This window comes from Mastomys coucha, unplaced genomic scaffold, assembly GCF_008632895.1.
Source record: "Mastomys coucha isolate ucsf_1 unplaced genomic scaffold, UCSF_Mcou_1 pScaffold7, whole genome shotgun sequence".
NCBI lineage: Eukaryota > Metazoa > Chordata > Mammalia > Rodentia > Muridae > Mastomys > Mastomys coucha.
Window position 1 is genome coordinate 77,036,841 of NW_022196913.1, and position 22,967 is coordinate 77,059,807.

At 40.7% G+C, this 22,967-nt stretch overlaps 1 protein-coding gene across 3 annotated transcripts in view; it reads right to left on the minus strand.

The window, feature by feature from the left end:
• The window catches only part of Ubr5 (ubiquitin protein ligase E3 component n-recognin 5), a 111,140-nt gene that overhangs the window by 68,439 nt on the left and 19,734 nt on the right, over positions 1–22,967 (minus strand). For 2 of the 3 annotated variants that reach the window (XM_031358565.1, XM_031358567.1), the window contains exons 2-9: positions 11,392–11,436; positions 10,824–10,905; positions 10,356–10,432; positions 9,148–9,267; positions 4,651–4,840; positions 4,349–4,508; positions 3,687–3,836; positions 702–913 (exon numbers count right to left, since the gene is read on the minus strand). In XM_031358565.1, the coding sequence (XP_031214425.1) occupies positions 702–913; positions 3,687–3,836; positions 4,349–4,508; positions 4,651–4,840; positions 9,148–9,267; positions 10,356–10,432; positions 10,824–10,905; positions 11,392–11,436 (1,036 nt within the window). The remainder of the gene's footprint in view (positions 1–701; positions 914–3,686; positions 3,837–4,348; positions 4,509–4,650; positions 4,841–9,147; positions 9,268–10,355; positions 10,433–10,823; positions 10,906–11,391; positions 11,437–22,967) is intronic. The other variant, XM_031358566.1, reaches the window with a different exon arrangement.

A 22,967-nucleotide genomic window follows, 5' to 3' on the forward strand; every position in this document is an offset into this window, starting at 1 on the left:
TTTTTTGAGACAGTCATTTCTCTGTGTAGTCCCTGGCTGTCCTGGAACTCACTCTGTAGACCAGGTTAGCCTTGAACTCAGAAATCTGCATGTCTCTGCCTCCCAAGTGCTGGGACTAAAGGTGTGCGCCATCACTGCCCAGCTAGAAATTCCTTCTGGCTCTATTTTCCTGGCACTCCGCCCCGCCCCCACTCTCATTTGGCCTACTACTTTGTCTACTACCTTAGCATCACAGGGTCTATCAACATGTACTTCATAAAATGGAAATCCATAGCCCTCATCTCATCCCTACATATACCCTGCATCAATGACTAGCCCTTGCCCTGTAGAAATTAGGGTCCATTCATCTGACATTTTAAACCTGGCAGAGTCAATGTCTACCAATGAATGTAACAATTATTAGAGTAATCATCAGCAGGAAAATGACCTGGAGGATAAATGCTCATGTATCACTGAGACTACTACCCCAGTCCTCCGATTCATTTCATCAAGCAACAAGCCCATGTGGTGCCTGGCTCAGGAATGCACCAGAAGATCTCTAGTGGTCTGCTTCTAAAACAAAGGGCAGATGAGCACTTTAAAACTGATGCCTCTTTCCAACAGTCCAAGAAGTCTCAGTCAATTAGACAGAAACATTTTAATGGAGTGAATGGTTGTTAAGACTCTACTTTAATGAAAAGTTATAAACTTTTCCCAAATACCTTATCAGGCCACCACTGTAAGTCTTCTCCCAGAGACACTGGACTCTGAACAGGCGTGTTCTTCTTATCCGGGTTTGACTCTCCCTCTTTGCTGGTAGAGCCCCTTTCATTATCAAATGAGGCTCCATCAAGCCACCGTCGCTCCCGTAAACGTAAAACAGACTCCCGTTCCCGAAGAAGCTCAGAGTCTCTCTCTAAGGGAAGAAGGAGAACTGGTATGCAATCGGGTCACACCAGTGGGATAAAAGTAAGCCACTCTAGTCCACACCCTGCAGGACGCAGCTAACAGCACTTTATCTATGCAAAATGCACACAGTCAGTATCTAAGGAGGTTGTCACACATGTTCAAAAAACATTAGCCCTTCAAGTGACTCCAAGAAAATCATAAACAATTAGTTTTTGAAACTATGTAGAGGCAGTCCAATGTTTTTGGAAGATTTACTCTAAGTTTGACTTGGTAGACACTTTTAAATGGATTTAAAGATTCTGGAATTATATTATCCATATAAAATTATTACTTCATATTTTATATATTCATTAAAAATATTTAGTATAAGGTTGTTGATTTATAAATTTTATAAAAGTTCATAAATTAGAATTTCAAAACATTAATAAATACATATAAGCAAATTGGGCTGGTCAGTTTTTATGTCAACTTGACACAGGCTAGAGTCATCTGGAAAGAGAAAATGGCCCCATAGAGAACAGTGGTTGACATGGAAGGGCCCAGCCCATTGTAGGTGTGCCACCCCAGGTAAGTGTGGTCTTGGGTACTATAGGAAAGAAGGCTGAAGGAGTTCTGGGAAACTGAGCCAGTAAGCAGCACCCTCCATGCCCTCTGCATCAGAGCTCACCCCTCCACTTTCCGGCCCTGCTTGAGTTCTGGGTCTGACTTCTCTCAGATACTACAATATGGAAGTATAATCTGAAACAAGGCCCCTCCTCCCTAAACTGCTTTTGGTCCTAGTGTTCTACATCAGCAACAGAAATCCTAACTAAGGTACAAACCAAGAAAGAATATTTGTTATAAATCTTCAAGGTTTGTTTTTTAAATAAAGAAACAGAAAAACTTAAATAGGACACAGAAAAGGCTTGATAGCTCAAGTCCTTATTAGAGATAAACTTACAGAACAGATTTATTTTATGGATTAATCATTTAAAATGTTTTGAGGAGCCAGGTGGTGGTGGCACACCTCTTTAATCCCAGCATTTGGGAGGCAGAGGCAGGCAGATTTCTGAGTTCAAGGCCAGCCTGGTCTACAAAGTGAGATCCAGGACAGCCAGGACTACACAGAGAAACCCTGTCTCGAAAAACCAAAAAAGATAAAAAATAAAAATAAAAATGCTTTGAGGAACAGACTTTTATTTTAAGGGGGGAGGGAACTTTCTAGAAGTCTTCTTACACTTTCCTAAAAACTGACCTCAAATAATCTAAAGCCACAGCCACATTTACAGTTGTTTGCAAGTTACTTTTTAAAATAGTCAAAATAGTCAGGCGTGGTATCGCACACCTTTCTCTCCTGCACCTGGGAGGCAGGGGAAGCTGGATCTCTGATTTCAATGACAGCCAGGGCTACTCAAAGAAACCCTGTCTCGGAAAAAATAAATAAATAATAAATAAATAAACAAAATACTGATGTGGTAAAGATAAACTTTCCAGGATTTTAAGAATACAGATTAGAGACAATCCATAGCTGAAGCACACAACCCCGATGCAGGTGAGGCTAGACCTGAGGCTAGACCTGTAGCTCAAGGTAAAGCACTTGTCCAGCACATAGAGGCTTGTTTCCATCCCCCAACACTACTAAAAGATAAAAAAGACCTGCCAAATTGCCAAGATCAAGGCAGTTAAGTGCTAGCTATTCAAAACGATTCAAATTGAAAGTATCTACAGAGAATAACTTAAGAAACAGGTATTGGGGGCTGGAGAGATGGCTCAGTGGTTAAGAGCATCGACTGCTCTTCAGAAGGTCCTGAGTTCAAATCCCAGCAACCACATGGTGGCTCACAACCATCTGTAATGAGATCTGATGCCCTCTTCTGTGGTGTCTGAAGACAGCTACAGTGTACTTACATATAATAAATAAATCTTAAAAAAAAAAAAAAAAGATTAAAAAAAGAAGCAGGTATTTAGGAGTTGCTAATGTTAGAAAACAAGTATTTGAAAATTCAATAACTGACAGTTTTAAAGTAATTTAAGTGTGCATTTACCTTAAAAAGTTTAAGCTACTACATGCTCACGTTAAACGGTCCACGGTTATTTTTAAACCTCAACTTCTAAGTACCAAGTATATGTAAGCAAGACCAGCCTTAGCACAACATGGCATCTTTTCTAGTTTACTAACTGCTAGCTATATAGCTTATTTTACCTATTATTTAGATAAAGCAGTTTTGAACTCTGGAAAGCAAAGATAGATGGATGAATGGATGGATGGATGGATGGATGGATGGATGGATGGATGGACGGACGGACGGACAGATAAGCAAGCAAGCAAGCTCACTCAAAATCGTAACATAAGCTAAAGCTTACATAAGCCCATCAGAGGTTGGCTTAAGTGGCTCAAAATCTGGACTATATACCTTTCAAAGATTTCAGACTTGTATAAATAGCATATTAATAACGTAACAGATCAGCCCTTTCTCCTGTTTTCATATTTCACTATTACATCTACTCACTATTTAAAATGAACATGATTACATTGTTTTAATCAAATTAAGAAGTGTATTTTTCTGAATGCTGCATGTCACTGAAAACTACCATTCCATTTTTAGCTCAATATCTATCTCATAGGTAAAAGCACACTTAACTAAATCACAGCCTTTGCTGTGTGTTACACAGTGTTAAAGTCTAAAGCCAGAGTCCCCCAAACCCCTGCTATGTAATGACTTCGCCCTACTGTAAAGCTAAGCTCAGACACAAGTGAGTTTCTCACTAGCTTTCCACACAGCCAGCCCACAATCAAGAAGAAATAAATGCAAAATTACCTCGAGATGAGCCTAGCCTAGAGAGTGATGAACGACGAAAAGAAGGGTAACCAAAATAGCTAATGTCCTCAGAAAACATGGCATCAGCATCAATAATGACACTTGGGTGGGCAGAGTGAATGTCAGCATCAAGAAGAGACATAAGATCTTCTACAAATAAAAACAAATAAAAAAAATGAAGCATCTACAGACAATGCAATCATAGACCACTAAAAGAGCTCTAAAAATTAAAATACATTAAAACTACAGACCTGGGGAGGGGGTGTCCCCCAAGATCTAGTGAATAAACTGAAACATTGACCTTACGGACAAACAACATGCATAATTGCTGCAGGCACTACTTACTAAATTAAAAACCACTTTTAGGACATGATACTTAATGGCATCATTGAAACAAAATACAAACAAAAATAAATGCAGTTTCAGTAAGTACCAATGTTCAGCAATGATATCAGAAAACAACATCCTACATGTCAGCCAGGGATAAATCTATGCAATGCCATCATGTCTTAATTAGGATCAAACCAAATCCACTGAGTAAAAATATTTCCCCTTAAGTAGGACACTATAAGCAAACTGTATAGCTTCCCAACAACAATTATCATCAGCTATAAAGTCCCCGCCTCAGTCAAAGGAGCAGCCCTGAGCCAGCGAGCACCAACCTCCCGGCAGGTAAGATTCACTGGCTGTGTCATCGCCGTCATCTCCATCCTCATCATCCCGGCTCAGTAAATTATTTACAGCAAGGTTGACATCAAGATTTGTTCTCTGAAGTTCTCGAATAATGACACTTCTTGATTTGCCTTGTAAAACAACTTGAGCCTAAAATAAACAAAGGATAGTGCTATGCTAATTTTCTCTTTATTTACTGAAGTTGATAAACAACCCTCGGGAGTCACTATGGTGATGAGCACTCAGCCTAGCCCCGCCTCACCCTCGCCCTGCCTGCCCTCAGCCCACGCACCTGTGAAATAAGTTCCTCGGGAATGACAGACGCTGGAATAACTGGCTGGGGCTGACTGCCCAAAAGTCCAGACCCCCGATCCCGTCCAGTCCGAATGACTCGAGTCTGTCGCCGGGAATCACGGGCTCCAGCAGATGACCGGCCAGAGGAACCTCCTCCACTTCCACCCACTCCAGAACTCCAGCGGCTTCTAAATATTGAACAATTTGTAAAATTAGAAATTTTTAACCATTCATTCTTTAAAGTCAATTGAGTCTCATTCTTGGACATTAGCTATCTAGTTAAAATTCTGGAACAAACCTTAAAAAAAACTGTCTAAATTTTGTAATACTTAAATATAAGTTCACTTTTAATAACTACAATTATCATTTCCACCTTTGTTGAATATCTGCACACAGAGAGGGGCATGGTGGTGTTTCTTTGTAATCCCAACACTCAAGAGATATTAAAGTCCAGCCTGGGCTATATGGTGAGACCCTACCCAAAACCAAAGGGAAGGGGTAGGCCTTTTTCTTCGCCAGCCTGCATTAAGTTTACTTGCCTATCTGCTGCTAAAAGGGATCTTGGGATTCCCACTGTTTAACCTACCAAAATTCAAACTCAATCCTACTCCATAGCCCTAACTACCCCTAAGCATTCTTCTGACCAACTTCTACTTGTCTAGATAAAGATTAATGTCATACTAAGCACCGAACACACTGGTTGAGGTTTACTAGGTAACAAGATAGGAATGAGTTAATTTCTTCTACTATTAGTATGTTGGTTTTTCTTTAATAAAATCAAAAACCATGACTCTACCCTGTACAATTACTTGTCAAATTGGTCCTACAATTCTAACCCTGCCATACAGTACTCAAGGTACACAAAAGGACCAGAAATCACACATAGTATTATTAATTAGCCCATAGCATACAAATGTAGAGCCTATGAACCAAGTGTAGGCCACATAACTGGTAAACTAGCTTTAGAAATACATTATTGTTTGTTTGTTTGTGTTTTAAAGAGCCTAAGAAAGAAACTTTCCCAAGCAAGAGAAGGAAAGAAAAATATCATGGAATCCTATATGGTATTAGACAATAACAAGTACTGAAGCTAAGCAATCAATGCTCACCGTCCAAGCATAAAGACCCAAGTTCAGATCCAGACCACACAAGGTTGGGTGGGGTCCTGTGTATAACTGTTAAGCCCCCAGCTATGTGGAAAGAGACCGGACACAGTACTAGCCTAGCTGATGTTCTGGAAAGAGACCCTGCCTCAAAGACGTAGGCAGCCTGTCTGGGCACATGGGAGATGCAAGCACCCCATAGAGATAAATATCTGCTCGGCTTTTACATTCCAAAGCCCGTGGTCTATTAGTTCAGATGAAATCCTAAAGAACTGCATCACTCATGCCAATCAAAAGAAGCTTATGCCTAACTTACTTGTTAAATAGCAATAACAGAGTTTTGACAGTCAAAAATCCTTTTTTTTTAACCTATTAAACATACAAACTCTCTTCTTCCAGATAGATGGGCTCTTATTTCCAATCTGGTATGAAATAAATTAACAAAAACAATAGGAGATTTCTGAAACGTCTCCCAGTATAAATAATAAGCAATTATTAATGGGGAAAAAAACAGCTATCAATCTAGCACTCTATAGTCCACAAAACTGCTGAATACAAAAAAGAAAAAAGAAAAAAAGCACAAAGGAAGAGAACTCTAAAACGAATGCTACAGTCCTAAGATGACTGACCAGTGAGGATAAAAGAGCTTCTCTCAACTCTCACACTGACAGGAGGAAAAGCATGTCGTGACCCAACAGAATGGGAAATAGGAGCAGCACACATGAGGACAGTCTCATTCCTACTTGACTATATCCAACGCATTTATGATTAATCATGTCCCTTTGGGCACTCAAGATTTATCTGTCCTGAATTCTCAAATGTCATAACTTTCAAACTTTAACACTTATCATAATTAATGAAAAAGTAGGGAGAGAACAAATCAAAGGAAAGCACTTATGAAAATGTGACTGTAAAATTTCTTGATTTACAATCTCACCTTTACACTGAATACATCAGATCTTTGTAAGCCTAATATGTAAGCAAACACCAGAATGCCCCTCTGCCAGTTCTGATCACCAGCTCAGTGTGCTGAGGGGTCTGAGGTGGAGCAGGGGCAGATAAGGAGGAAGAGTCAACTGAGGAGCAGCTCAAACATAAACAATCCTCTGCATTTTAAAGTCATAAAACTAGCACCAGTCCTCTTCGGTGGTTTGTTCCAGGTCATGGGCAGCCCGTTACTGCTGCATGTTCCAGCTATAAATCGTAAAATTCCAGTGCCTTATATGTCATTTTGTAAGACATGCCATTATAACTAGCTTAATAGTTAAGAGAATTCAAATCAGGAGGACAATTTGAGCAACATAGTAGCAGTTTATGAATACACATGAGAGAGAGACAGAACATTCGCAAAACCACAGTAATATAAACCACTGAGTAAACGGGACTTTTAAAATGGAGGGAAAAAAAACCACCAGAGGGAGTTCTTCCTTATAGTTAAATTCCAATTAATAAATATGAAAGATAATGGAATTTTAAATAGCTGGCCAATGCTACAATAACAACTGACATGCACAATAATCAAGATATTAAAATCAATGAGCAAAAGTATGCAGAGAAATCAGATATTTGTGTACTTGAGCCAGGAATGATGGCCCAAACCTTTAACCCCAGCACTCAGGAGGCAGAGAGTATCGGATGTGAGAGGTTGAGGCTAGTCTACAAAACCAGTTCCAGGACAGCCAGGGTTGTTACAGAGAAACCCTGTCTCAAAACAAAAAACAAACAAAAACAGATATTTGCATACTTGGAAAGGTATCTCTTCACAATGTGAATGCCCAGAGATTAGGAGTGTTTTGTGGTGGAGACATTATCTCCACTTAATAACTGAAAGTAAGGCCAGGCGGGTGGAGGCGTACGCCTTTGATCCCAGCACTTGGGAGGCAGAGGCAAGCGGATCTTTGAGTTCGAGGCCAGCCTGGTCTACAGAGTGAGTTCCAGGACAGCCAGGGATACACAGAGAAACCCTGTCTCAAAAAAAAGAAAAAAAAAAAAGAAAAAAAAAAAGAAAAACTGAAAGTACTTTGACAACAACCTGTGAGACCGATCAACACTACATGCCACCCGACCACTCAGTAAAGAGCTGGGCTATTTCTGCCAAAACTGTACAATCTCTACCTAATCATGAGAAAAGAACAGACAAATCCCAACACTGTAACAAGGTCTTCAAGCTTATCATGATACTGACCAAACAGGCTGGGAAGTGCCCTGCTCAGGAGACTAAGAGCATAGTGCCTCACCAACTAACAGATGCTAGACAGCACGGTGTGAGACCGGGGATGGCCAATCCCTAAGCTTACAGAGGAGCCAACGTGGTTAGGTGACAGGGTCTCACTCTACTGTCAGGCTGACCTCAAACTCAGGACCCTACTGTCCCCCAAGCTCTGGGACTCCAAGTTTTTTAAGACCAAATTACTTCAGGATGAGAGGATAAACTTTAAACACATAAGATTAAGAACAAATGCCACTATAAAAGTGAAAAACTAAACAAGGATGAATAAGCTTTTCTGTGAAGAGTCAATTGGTTACTTACTAGCTACACTTTGGGGACTAAGCAAGGTCAATCTCTGATAACCATTGTTGTAACACAAAAGCAACCACCAGTGGGAAGTACAACTCAGCCATGGCTCTGGATTTGCCCTGCAGAACCCTCAACTCAACAAAGAAATGTTTATCTTTGAGAGTAAAGTAGTTTTCATGCATACTGCAGATAACAGCAACCTTCTTAAATAAATGTATTGTTCTAGGTTTTTCAAATGAACTAATTTTGTTATGTCATTTTCAGAATTCTTTAACACACACTGTGTACATAGGACTGTGGATGTGTGGGTCAGAAATAAAGCATTTCCTTGTAATATACACGGCATGGGTTTGATCCTCATCTCTGCAAAATACAGACAGATGTTTTATTAAAGCACAGGTTGTGTTTCCTGGCCCTAAACTAAAGGACACTAAAAAACAATCTGAAGATTGCACCTAACCAAGACAAATGAACTTCCTCTAATCCTGAAGTAATTTAGTTCAGCAAAAAGACATATGAATTAAGCATTTTGAAATCTCAATTCTTGTGGTGATTTGAATGGGGGTAGGGGGGCAAGAGTTTGGGGTTTTTATTATTGTTGTTTAAAAAAAAATCTATCAGATTTGGATACCAAAAAAAAAAAAAGTAATGTTATATTTTTATAACTCATAATAAATGGCCAAATACAAACTTTAAACTTTCAAAATACACACAAGAGCAGTGAGTGACACTGTGAGCTGGATTCTGTAATCGGTTTGCATTGGTTATTTTTATCATGGGGGCACACTGAGCTAGCTCTGAGCCCTGTCACTAGCTAATACTTATGTGCTCAGTCACAGCACAGACCAGGACATCTGCAACTGGACCATCTTACCCCAGAGTGTTGCCTGCCAGCCTGCCAAGAGTCTCAGAGCCTGAGAGAAACCACGGGGAGTCACTTGTCCTTCCTGGCCTAGAAGTCCTTCCTGTCCCAGAGCTGCTGTTCAGTTTTGACCTAGGGAAAAATCAAGAGAAAACCATCACACGACAGTCTCAAGCCTTAGGGGAAGCATGCCTCCAGGCCTCCTGCTCTGTGGGGCATTGGCCACAAGTCCCTGGTTGTGCCGACTGACATAGCACCAGCTGGCAGCTGCCTCACACCTTGCACTCCTTCCAAGTAGAAACTGCTCAGATTTCAAATATAAATAAAAAAAAAAAAATAGTAAGTTTTCTTTATATTTTAAAATTAATCATGTTTTTCTTAGAAACGACCAAGTAGAATTCAGATCTTATGAAGCTTCCTTTAATGCCCTTTAAGATTTAAAGACCAAAATTTGAGAGGAGGGGAAAAACTTGACTGCCTTCCTCATAGAAAACAAGATATGTAAAGTCATTTCAGCCAGTCAGGCATACAAGCACACACCTAGTCCTACTTAGGAAGCCAAAGCCACAGAACCTCTGGAGCACACACGGTCAACAGCAGCTTTGGAAGCAGATCAAGGCCTGTGCCATCTAGCACCATAGCCGACCACTGCAAGTTAAATCCCATCTGTGACTAACCCAGCATGTAGTACTACAACTTAACATTCCCGGGTGCCATGCCAATTAATTCCTCTGCAATTTATAATGTTAGCAATATCTATAAACTATTACTTGCTTAAAAATTAAACTCAAGAATTAGGAATCTAGGTTGGTGACGTAATGCTTCTCTAGCATGCCTAGGGACACGGGCTTACTTCCCAGCTAACAAAAGCAATCAATTTAACTAAAAAACTTAAAAAAGAAATCCCAGTACAAACTATTTCACTATATTTTAAACATAATTTTTCTGCTATGCCTTTTTTATCTCTTGAAGATAAGGAAGATCAAAACCTTGGCTTTCTGTAATATCTTCTAAGGGATAAATGTATACTGTATTAATTACAAAATAAAGGATAAGAATGTAGCTAGGTAAGGAAAGCACTTGTGAATTTACACAAAAGAAACCCAGGCATAAACTTAACTCTCAGTGCCTTCCCTTAACTTGTTATATACTATGCTCTATGCTTGATCCTCAACACCATAAACACACACACTAAGCAAACAAAAACTAATATGTCTTACCCATCATTATTATCAGGTTTACCCAATTCCAGTCTGTCTGGTTGTACTGAAAAGCCAATCCTACAAATTCTGCCATCCTAGAAGCAAAAACAAATAAACAAAACACATGTTAAATTTTGCAAGAGAAGACACATAAGTTTTAATTTACTCAGTAAGCACATTCTGCCTGTTACTGTTAACTCGGGAGACAAGGCAGTCTCCTCCAGAAGGTACACCCACGGTGGGAGAGTGTAAAACAATACAGCCTGGCAGACTAAAATTATATAATAACTACATTCAGGAGTCTTCTCATGCAGCTATTAACTAGTTTCAAGATCAAGTAAATCATTTACACCTGATTCTCTAAGCCAGTGAATTTACACAAAAGAAAGCCGGGCATAAACTAACTCTCAGTGCCTTCCCGTAACGAGAAAAGGAGAACCAATGCAGTTTAGTTCTCATCTCTCCACCTTATGGTGAATAATTTACCTCAAGAAGAAATGCAGCGTGATTGGGTCCCACAACACACTGTTTAATAGTAGCCTGCTCCAGTACATTCAAAGGCGGGTGGCTAGGGAACAAGAAAAAAAGCATGTAAGTAAAACTGTTCTTTTAATTGTACACAAAAAGGACTAACTCCTAAGTGGAATTTTAAAGCAATAAATAAAAGTAACTGATACCTACTTCACTACAGTTGCATGGTCTACCAAACTGTTTAAGAATCAGCATTAATGGAGACTGTAATTTAAATGAGCCTAACTTTGATAGAAAGAGTAGAGAGAGGTGTGGTAGTGCACACCTCTAATCCCAAAATAAACAGGCGGATCTCTGTGCTGTGAGTTAAAGGCCCGATCTACATATCAAATTCCAGGACAGCCAGGGTTACATCTCAAAAGATTCTTAATATAATCTAATTTTTAATCAAATAAATGATATCAATCACATAAAAATGAATCCTTTCCCTAAGAAAGAAGGCACTACAGCTCCATGGTAGGGCTGAAGCACATCCCAACACCATGAAAAACCGCTAAACTTAAAACAGCTTAAAAATTTTTACCTGTTCAAATTGTACTTGTTCAGCTTCTCTGAAACTTCCCGTAACCTTCAAACACAAAAGCCAAGTGTTAATAAACCCAGCACTGGTCCTGCATACACAAGATGGCTCCAGTAGACCTACACCAGCACTGGGCTAATCCCCAACAGTAATACATGAGCAATTCTTAACCATCACAAGCAGGCACAGCAATTCCTTTCCCTTTCTAACCCATCAGCAGCTCCAGTAATAACCAAAATAACCCCATTTCCAGACAGGAAAATGAGGCTTCTAGAGTTTATGTAACAAACACCAGGCGTAGAGGGCTGTTTCCTGAGCTCTGAGCAAATACCCAATGGAAAACTCATTTTTAAAAACCGCAGTTTAACCCAGGCATGGTAGTGCACACCTTTAATATCAGAACTCAGAAGACAGAGTATGAGGCCAGCCTTTTTTTGGGGGGAGGGGGGGATGACATATGACTGTCTATGCCAAAAGACATTTTGACAGTTTGTGAAAAATGAATTGAATATAATGAATTGAAAATAACTGGGATGCAGAGAGAATCTGTGTGCACCTGTGTGGAAACATCATCTGTCGATAAAAAGCTGATGGGCTAGTAGGAAAACAGCAAACTAGCTGGGAGTACTTGGTGGGAGTTCCAGCAGAAAGCCTGAAATTCTGGAAGAGAGTCAAGAGGCATTGTGTGTGGTCTATACACACATAGACTCATACATATAAAATAAATCAACTTTTTCATTTTTTAAATATTATTTATTTATTCTTTATTTATGAGTACACTGTAGCTCTCTTCAGACACACCAGAAGAGGGCATCAGATCTCACCACAGGTGGTTGTGAACCACCATGTGGTTGCTAGGAAGTGAACTCAGGTCCTCTGGAAAAGCAGTTGGTGCTCTTAACTGCTGAGCCATCTCTCCAGCCCCAACTTTTTAAATTTTTAATTAAAACAAAGCTGACAGAAAGTCCCAGAACCCTGAGTAAGTGTTCTAAGCACTGCAGTGGAGTAGAACCAGGCATCTTTGAGATTTACCCGGCAACTATAAAGCCACTAACTACTAAGGCACATCTTTGTCAGCTATGCACACTGACTGATGTCCACCAAGGCACATACAGTGGTTAGAGGTCTCAACTGATGTTTTCATTTTTCCAAAAACGCAAGAACAAAAACTGCTAACTTCATTCTCACTACCACGCACCCCACCCTCTGAACTTTCCTCTCACTAGCCCAGCTTTCTCTCTTTCATTAACAACATGTTCCCTTGGTTCTGGAGGTCAGGCCTTTCCACTAAATTCCAGCTTGCTCAATTACATAGCACATTTCTGTTTCAAAACAAGATTAAATTTGAAAATAACGCCTAACGGAATTCATAAGCTGTGGAAGAAGGCTATCTAAAAAAAGAAGGCAAAACTAGGGACTGTTGCTCCAGAGTTAACAGGAGCCTTGCAAGACCTGGAGCTGAGGTAGGAGAACTCTAGACTTCCCCAGCTCACATTCATTAAGAACACAAAAACTTTCCCGGAGTAGAGCCCGGAGTAGAGCCACGTATGACAAAAGGCTAAGGCTTAACTGCCCCACACCACAGCGGGGGCACAAAGGAAAACTTACTTATTCACTAGTATGTCTTGTTATTGGCTCAAAATACACAAATTAGGGGAAGGGATCATCAAATTTTCTATAAAAACTGGACAATACCTAAAACTAAAAATTAAATACTTCTGTAGCTTCAAACAGTACTTCAGATAGATGCTTATAGGACTAAACTAAGCTTTGAGGATGTCAAAATACTATAAAATAATTTATTAACTCATAAACTCGAGAGCAAATTATAGACCACCAAAGAGATAGAGAAAATGGTTTCTGAAACCAGCTAATTTTAAGATTAAAAACTGATCTGAAAACTCAGTTAAAGGGAACGTAGGAACCAAGGCACAGTGGTGCACACCTTTAACCCAGCACTCTGGAGACAGAGACAAGTAGGCCTATGTGAATAACTGGTCTACGGTGAGTTCCAAAGCAGCCAGAGATTATAAGACTGTCTCAAACAAACAAAAGTAGCCAGACAGACAGTTCACAAAGTAAAGGAGTTTGCTACAAGCAAACAAGCCTGGTACCATGAGCTCAATCCCTGGAGCCCACATAAAATTGAGGAAAGCCAACTCCAAAGCACTCACCCTGACCTTCACATGCATGCCCACACATCCAACCTGTACAAAAGGACAGCTCTTCACACAACCCAGCGTGCTTGCACATGCTTGCAATCACAGCATCCAGGAGGCAGAAACAGGAGGGTCAAACGAGTTTGAGGCCTGACGAATGTGCACAGTGAGCTCCAGGGCAACCAGAGGTGCAAGAGCAAGACTATCACACAATAAATCTAATACTCAATGTTTCTTTAACAAACAGTTAAAGATGGTGAGACTATCTGAACTATCATCTCAACACTCAAGGTGGCCAAGCCAAATGACAGTGAGTTCCAGGATAGCTGGGTACAGAACAAGACCCTGACTCAAAGAAAGAAAGGGAGCTCATAATAAATGCCCAGGCACTTGTGAAATGCACATGAGCACTCACAACACAGTAAGAGGCTCAGCTCTGCAGATTCTCATCCATGTAAAGGACTGTTAGTTACTTACTGTTAATGCTTATCAGCCTCAAAATTCTTACTAATACATAAAAAAACCCCAAGTGTATCAGTGTATCAACATATGTAATGTTTATGAAAAAGTAGCCCACAAAATGGCTCAGCAAGTAAAGGTACTTTGTGCCAAGCCTGTGACCTGAGTTGGGCCCCAAAACCCACATGATGGGAAGGAGAGAACTAACTTCTTCAAAACTCCTCTGGCTCCAAAGAGTGCCATGACATGTGTGCACACACACAATAATAAATGGCTTTTAATGAATGAAATCAAGAGTCCTATCCTATCCATTTGAAATTTCATATATGAGCAGATTTTTATATAGTTACCTAGAATGTTTCACCAAATATCAACTCGATTCATAAATGCAATCTCAGAAATACATAAAATGGATTGTTCTTTCAAATCTCAGGGTGGTTATAAGTCAACTGGCTCCAGAGCATCCTGACAAGTGGGCTCTATTAAGGAGCAGGACAGAGCACAGATGAGAGCCAGTGCAGGCCAGGGCAGACCCCTTCCATGGCTGTTACCCAGTGTGCTTTATGGAAGCCGCACTGTCTACTGTAAAAGAGCTCAGTGCAGAAGATTCAAAACTCTTAAAGTCACAAGCTAGATTCTTTTCTTAACAGTAACACAAAAGTAACATTTCTCTTCTTTATAAAAAAAAGGCCTAGAGAGCTCATTAAATTTCACTTACACACTAATGTTTCCATAACCTCAGGACAATAGCACACAGCTAAGTCTGTGAGGTGGCAATAACACACAGCTGGGCAGGTTGGCAATAATCTGTGGCAACCCTTTCTGCTGTGTTGTTCAATACTAAAGATGTATCCCATATTCCAACTCAGTGCCTGTTTGTTCCCTTACACACATAATTTTCAGATGCAGAGACTAGAATCTTTAAGTGGCAAACTGACATTTTCTTAGCAGTACCTATTAGGAGCTAATATTACTATTACTCTGGAAAACCCATGGAGCCTATCCCACTTTCCCAATGTAGATTTCAAAAGTAACTTTCACAGATCCTACTTAGGCACAGCGCACAGTGAGATTCTTCAGTTCTGAAACTCCCTACCTACTTACTGTCACACACCAGATCTCTAAACACTCAAAGACACAGCCCAAAGGCAATTCCATTCCATACCTAGGTCTTGTTGAAGAACATGGAGGTCCCTGAAGCTTTGGCTCTCAGGGACAGAAGGCAATTCCTCACGCCCCACCCTCTCCGAGTGCTGCTTCCCATGCATGTGGAAGTGGAGAGCTTGCTCGGGTCTCACATTTACCAGCAGTCACTATTGGTGGAAGAGTGTGTGGTCTGCCTTCAGCACACTTCCCGCTGAGCCATTCCTACTGAGGCCATGTCCAGTTCAGACACCCATGTTTCCTGGCAGTCCTAACTTTCTCCCACAGACAGCTGCAGCTTGCCTTTCCTATCTATTACATCTCACTGTGAACATTCTAGCTATACATTCCTGTGTGAAGTGCCCTCACAAATACTACAGGACTTGCCGAGTCTCTCCCTAGCCTTCCATGCAATTCCACCAGTCAAGGGTAAGGTACTTTATAATCCATTTAAGAACAAAAGATTCTTGGTCTTAATACTAATAAAATTAACCTCCAGGCTTCTACTTTAAAGAACAATTAATAACTGTGTAAATAAACAAATTTGTTTTGAGGTTATTACATTATCTGCCCATATTAATTTTGGGGTGCGTGGGAGGAGTTGCTATTATTGCTGTTTGAGACAGTTCTCATGTAACCTATGCTAACCTCAAACTGACTATGTACCAGTGACGACCTGGAGCTCCTGATCCTCCTGCATCCACCTCTTGAGAGTGACAGGACTACAGGTATGTGCTTCCCACACATGGTTTATACGATACTGGCTACTGAATCTACAACCTACTAATTGCCCTACACCCCAGCCTCCACAATATTTTTATAAGCAAATCATAGTTAACAGAGACAAAAACTCCGTAATTTACCTCTTAATAACAACTTCAGCCGGGCGGTGGTGGCACACGCCTTTAATCCCAGCACTTGGGAGGCAGAGGCAGGCAGATTTCTGAGTTCGAGGCCAGCCTGGTCTACAGAGTGAGTTCCAGGACCACAGAGAAACCTTGTCTCGAAAAACCAAAAAAAAAAGAAAAAAGAAAAAAGAAAAACAACTTCATCAAACACCCTTTAAAGTGACCCCACCCTAACTTCTGACTAGCTCTCACTTCGTGAAATGACGTTCTTATTTAACCACAATTGTATTTAGGAATAAAGGAATTAACTCAAACAAAAAAAGACAAGGCAGGAAAGGTTACTGTACCTGCATATGGTTAAGAGAATTTTAAACTCATCTTTTGGTATTCCATGAGAGAAGACATGCATTGCCAAGACAAATACAGACACATTAAAATTTTAGGAGAAGATATACTCTTTTTTGCTTATTTGTTTGGTTTTTGGTTTTTCAAGACAGGAATTATCTGTGTGGCTGTCCTTGAACTCAGATCCACTGCCCCTGCCTCCAGATACAGCTAGATGAGAGCAGCCTAGTTGTAGCTACTTACTTACTTTCCAAGAGACTCCTGGACACCTAGGGCGCCAAGCAGGAGACCGTCCCTGCCAGCAGAGTATCATTTTCGGGTAACTAACTGACGGTTTCTGAACAGTTCAGGGCACTACTGAATCTGGAAGTGACCCGCAAATCCACGCATGATTCACCTGTAGTGGCATATGCTAGTCATGTGGAAATTACTTTTGTAGGGTGTCAAGATTATTGCTGCTCATGTTACTACAGTGTCAAGCTCACAATGACAAGCTTCCCAGGGTTTCTGAGAAAGCTCAAATTCTGGTTTGAAAACTCGATGAGACTAGAAACAAATACCATCCAGTTGTTTTTCTTAAATTTTTTTTTTAAAATGACAGTCATTTCATTTTAAAGAGGGAAAAAAATCTGTTTGAACGCCAGCCCGGGTAACCAAATTGTCAGTCACCCCTTCAAATAAAATCGCTTCTATAAAGAAAGTCACTGATATGATCCCTCCAACTGCAAAGGTCACCAACAACCTTCCCCCTCCGCAGTCCAGCACGCTAGTGTTCAGGTGATCCACACTGGGACACAAACATTCAAGAGTTAAGATACTTTTGCTGCCTTACCAAGAACACTCTAAAATGAGAGGCTTTTTCCCTCCAAATGCAAGGAAGCCCTATGGCTCTTGGCACAGCTTGGCACAGCTTGGGTCAATCTTTCACTAAAGAACCATTATTTTACCCATATCTCAACCATACCTTAAATGTGAAGATGATTAACTAGACAATCCCAGCATGACGGTGAACCCTGTCATGTGTGTCTCTGTGCTACAGATCACACTGCTGTGGGTCTACACTAGAGCAGGGTAGGAGCAGAGGGTGCTACAGATCACACTGCTGTGGGTCTACACTAGAGCAGGGTAGGAGCAGAGGGTTTGCCACACAAATATGAAGAGCTGCAATCAGATAGATTTCCCCCCCAGCACCAACATAAAAGTAAGGTGTGACAGCCTGTGATATTGACCTGTGGGCTTCATACAGTCACACACATCACACACCAAACCACACGCCTGTGCAAATACACCACACACATGCATGCACATGTACATACAGTTAAACCAATCAGTAAATGAAATTTTGAAAATAACACACACAATGGCAAAAATCATTATCCATCTTCTCATGAGCAATCACAAAAATCAACCAAAATAACCTAGCTATGCACTTTTAAAAACTCTTGAAAGGCCAGGACACATCCCTTTAATCCCACCACCAGGGAGACAGAGGCAGGTGATCTTAGAGTTGAGGCCATTATCAAGTTCCAAGCCAGCCAGTATCAAAAAGAAAGAGGAGGTGGGGGTGCATAGCAACCAGCTCACATAACTACAGCAGTGGCCAGAGATGCCCTCGCTGCTTCTGGCATGGAGCCAGCTAACAGGAAGGACCACCCTGCCCTGGAAAGGGCATTGCCTTGGAGGAGTGTAATCTGCTTGCAAGCTTCAAATCCCCACAAGCCTGATCACATTTCCTCTCTTTATGTTTGGTCTGACATCATTCTAAGCATCTAATTCCTTGGCTCCCCAAAGAGAACCATGCCCAATAGTGACAAATATCTGACACTGCTCTTCATGACCCCTTGTCACCCAAATGATAGCTTTTAGAGGGGACTTGCAGTCTAGCCTGCCTTCCCAATCACCAACCAATCACAAGCAGACTTAGATTTTCTTTACCATTTAGGAAGATGACAAAGGCCAACCTAGGGAAGACTGTCATTTTATGTCACTTAATGTAAATGATAAGACACTCGAGATGCATCAAGATGAAAAGACGTTTCTAAATATGTGCTGTGAATACTGTATGATGTTATCTTTTCATCTACATCCTCTAAAATGGTTTCCAGTTAAACCTTCAAGACTTTTATGAAATGAAAATGACAGAACTTGGGTCATAAAAACCTTCTGCAAACTACAATAAAGTAATAAAGTACCTTCTCTGCAACACAAATACCCTCTTCCCCGAATCTAATTTCTATGATTAGAAATTCCTACTTAATGTTACAGATAATGTAAAGCCAAGGAGACACAAATCCAGACACACTCTGGGAGAAGGAATACCAAACACACAAAAGTGAGTCACTTTCCTTTAAACTAAAATCAACCATGTTATTTTCCAGCTCCACTCAAAACAGGAAAAGGGAAAGAAGACTCATGCTAGATGGACAAAAAGGTCAAAGATATGGCCTTCTTACCATTACTTTTTAATAACTTTGTGAGTCCTGCCTCATCTCACTTCTTTATTCTCCCCCTCCCCAGAGACAGGTTGGGCCTCACTGGGTAGCTAGCTCTGACTGGCCAGGAACTCACTGTGTAGCTAGACCAGACAGGCCTCAAATTCAGAGATCCATGTGCCTCTGCCCTGAGTGCTGGCTGGCACTGAATGGGTGCCAGTACTCTCTAGTTAACTTTATTTTTAAATAATAAACTAAACTACACGGGAACCAAACCCTGTCAACAGGACAAGACCACTTCAGAGCTCTAGTCCAAAAGAGTGTAGCAGCACCCAGGAAATGTTCACGCGCCCCGGTCCAGTCTACATACCTGCAGCCCCACTCACAGGAAAGTCTCCGCCAAATGCAGATAATGTGTTCTAATCATTCCAGACCCAGTTTTAATTCTACTTACAAATAAAGCCTCATAACAGACTACTTTATAATATATAAAAACTCTTATCCTTGACATAAACCGTAAGTCACAATAAAATACCTGTAACGAAAGCTGACTGTTCGGGGGATTAAGATGAGACCATCCAGCCACCTGACCAAGGCTCCATCCATCAGACTGTTAGTCTGAGAAAGCTCAGATCTACAGGCTGGCTTCTTGTTGCCCTTATTTATCAAACAGGGCAAGCAGCAGCTTTTTGTCTTTGAAATGTTCCAAGCTCTTATGAGAGACAGACAGCACAAGTCAGTGTCCAGCAGTACAAAGCAAGCCTGCCCCAGGCCCTAACCCCACTGTGACTGGCTTGCTTTAACCTTACAAGCTTCTCATGTGGTGAGTGAGAATGTAACCACCTGTCTGGTGTGCTTACAGAACGATTAGAGGTGATTCTTGTAATGTATCTTGGACAGAGCCAATCATTTAAATGCTCAATGGTGGCTATTATATCAATATTGTAAACTTCAACTTTTCATCCTTATATTGCATACTCTATTGAACTTCAAATCTGCTCACACTAGCTTAAACTGGTTGCCAAGCCAAATATGGCCTAATTTAGGCCCTGAAGTTTGGCAGGACTGAGGATCCGGAAACAACCAAAATAAGGACTCCTTGCAGACAGAAAGCTAGAACCTCCTTGAGTAGGTACAGCTACTCAGTAAGCCTCCATCCCTGTGCCTGAGCTGTGGGGGGGTTTGGTGGCTACTGCTCTCATACAATGCTCCTAATCCTGCCTCCTCAGCAGCAGCCTCTAGTCCTAACCTCCTCATCTTGTCCGGGTTCTTTTCTCCAGCACACTCGCTCAGCCAAGCCACTGCTAACTCAGCTACTGGAAAACCAGTCACCCTGAACTCCATGAAGCCAAGAACTTTTCAAGTCCAATGTTCCCTCCACAGCACTAGGTACACTGTTGCCCTTGTTTGGCAAACTCTAAAAAGGCAAAAAAAAGAGAAAAAAAAAGCCCACTTTATTAATTTCTAAATCCTTACTGGCAAACACATTATACATGTTTACTAACTACCTATTGATAAATTCACATGTCTTAGCTCTAAGCCCTACTTTATTTCAAAATGTGGGGTCCTAGTTTTTTCTTTCTTTTTCAAAAACAATTTTTAAAAGTTTACTAATTTTGTTTTAGGTATGAGTGTTTTGCCTAAATGTTTATAAGTATACCACACGTAGGCCTGAACCTTGGGAAGCCAAAAATAATTCTGAGATCCTCTAGAACTAGAGAAAATAATTCTGTGATTCTCTAGAACTAGAGCTACAGACGGCTACAAGCCACCCTAGGTGCTGAGAATCAAACCAAAATCCTTTGGAATAAGAGCTCGTGCCCTTGACCACTGAGCCATCTCTATCACTCTCCAGCTCTATCCCATCCCCTCAGTGGTAATAATGTAAATCACTTAAGGGTCTGGAGAGCTGCCCAATAGGTCTAAGAACACTTGCTAAGAATAAGAAGGCAGGAGGGCCTATGTTCAAATCCACATAAAAAAGCCAAGCACAGCAGCATATGCCTGCTAATTCATATTGAAGAACACACACAGACAGAAGTTGATTGTTTTTTGATCAACCAGTTGAGCCAGCAGCACACTTCCGGCTCTGTGAGAAACCCTATCACAGAGAAGATGGAAAGCTTTGAAGAAAGATTCATAGAACAAAATCTGTAGCAACACACATACACACACACCCCATCTCTTAGATTTAAAGCATACCAAAGGAGTGTTATCCTGTAAGATAGCACTCTGGAGGATACATCCCAAGTTCTGCGGCTGTTGAGACAGTGTAAGCAATTTTCTAAATACTTTACTAATTAGCTCTCCTCCAAAAGGGGTTAATCAAATAGACTGGGAAAACTCAGTATCACTTTTCAGTGTGGTAAAGTCTCCCAGTGTCATCCACACAGGGCTCAGCCTCTCCACTTCCAAACCCTGCAGCTAAATAGACTGTTCCTAGGGAAATGTGCTGAAAGGACCGTGGGAGAAGCAGGCAAGAGCAGGAGGAGATCCTTAGGACTCAGAATCCCAAGTAAACACCTATTGTGTTTAAGATGGCCTACCCTAAGCCTTACATTACCCTGTTAATGAGGGCAGTCTGGGCACTGCACAGTCTCTGTTGGCAATAAGCACACTATGTTCTCACATCTAAGATGAACAAAATTAAGACTAGTTTAGTAAAAGTACACGTGCCAAGTTCTGTTGATTTCTAGGCTAGAGAGAAGGCTTAACAGTTAAGAAGACTTACTTGGAAGATCACTATTATCGTTTAAACCAGGAATTTCATCCCACATGATCATACTCCCTACTCAAAACTTTAAGCAGCCAAAGTGATTCAAACATTAGCTAAGTCTAGGACTAGCTGCTCTGAAATATCATAAACATACGAAGAATTCTCTAAAACATTCATAAGCACAAAAGTCCATTTGGAGAGATTAAGCATAATGCCTCAACATAGGAGACTGGTTTAAGATAGTTCCTATAGAAACTCACAATTCACAAAGCTTATTAAAGCTTCTGTAAGCTCTCTAACACAGGTATCGGATAACTCTGCTGAATCCTTTCTTCCCTAAACTGAAACCAAATAGAAACTCTCTGATAAGATCTTAGGAAGCTAGGGGACACTGCTTTAAGAGCTAAGGCAACCCAAAGAGCTAAGGCAACCCAAGAGTTAAGAGGGCCAAGGCTTTCCCATCTCTCTATCCAAGAACCATGGGAAATAGAGAACAGACTTCCTCTCAAAGAGCAATGACAACTACCTATACTATGTCTTTAAACAACAACAATAAATCCACTTATCATTTAACCAACTGAGCACAATGTGTCCCGCCCCCCCCCCCTTCACTGTGTAGCCCTGGCTGTCCTGGAGCTCACTATGTATGACTGTCCTCAAACTCACAAACATCCATTACCTCCTGAGTGCTGGGATTAAAGGTGTATACCACTACACCCAGCCTGAACAGATCTTCTTAAAAGTAATCAACATGAACAACCCCACCTGACCTAAAGTTAAATTATTTAAAAATGTGAAATATCTATATTGCAAGATCATTTTGAAAAGCAGTGTCTCTGATGTCAAGGATCTCTCTGAAGTCCCGGCATTCCTGCCTGTTCCCAAGTGCTGGGATGAGGAGTATGTACCGTTTGTGCAGCTCAAGCTGCATTCTTTAAACTGAAATAATATGGCAGCAAACAGTTCTCAGGCAGATCTTCTCAATCAAAATCAACCTGCCTTTAAGAAGACAGCAGGGATTTCCACAGGTTTTCCCTGGACCACTCAGGCAAACTTTACTCAAACTACCAAAAACCTTGTTTCTTACTGAAAGCAGATTTATATACTCAGAATGGGGCTGAAACTTGTACCAAAAGCTCTTTGAAATTTCTACCTACTAGGGTTCTTAACAATGAACTTATAATGCAGAAAACCTTCCTTTAGTATAATTCTGGTACATAAAACACTTAAAGAAAATAACTATTTCTTAACACATCTCAAGACAGTTAAGTTTTACAAAGAACACTTTACGTCACATGGAGGAGAGAATTCTAAGATTTGATACCACATTCAGACAAACACACACACACACACACACAAATAAAATAAAATAAAAAATAAAATCTTCTTAAAATGTTATCAAACATTAACCAAAATTCTCAAGGGATTGTCTTAAAAGCCTGAATTGTGAGAGTTTCACAGAATTCTCACATCCATA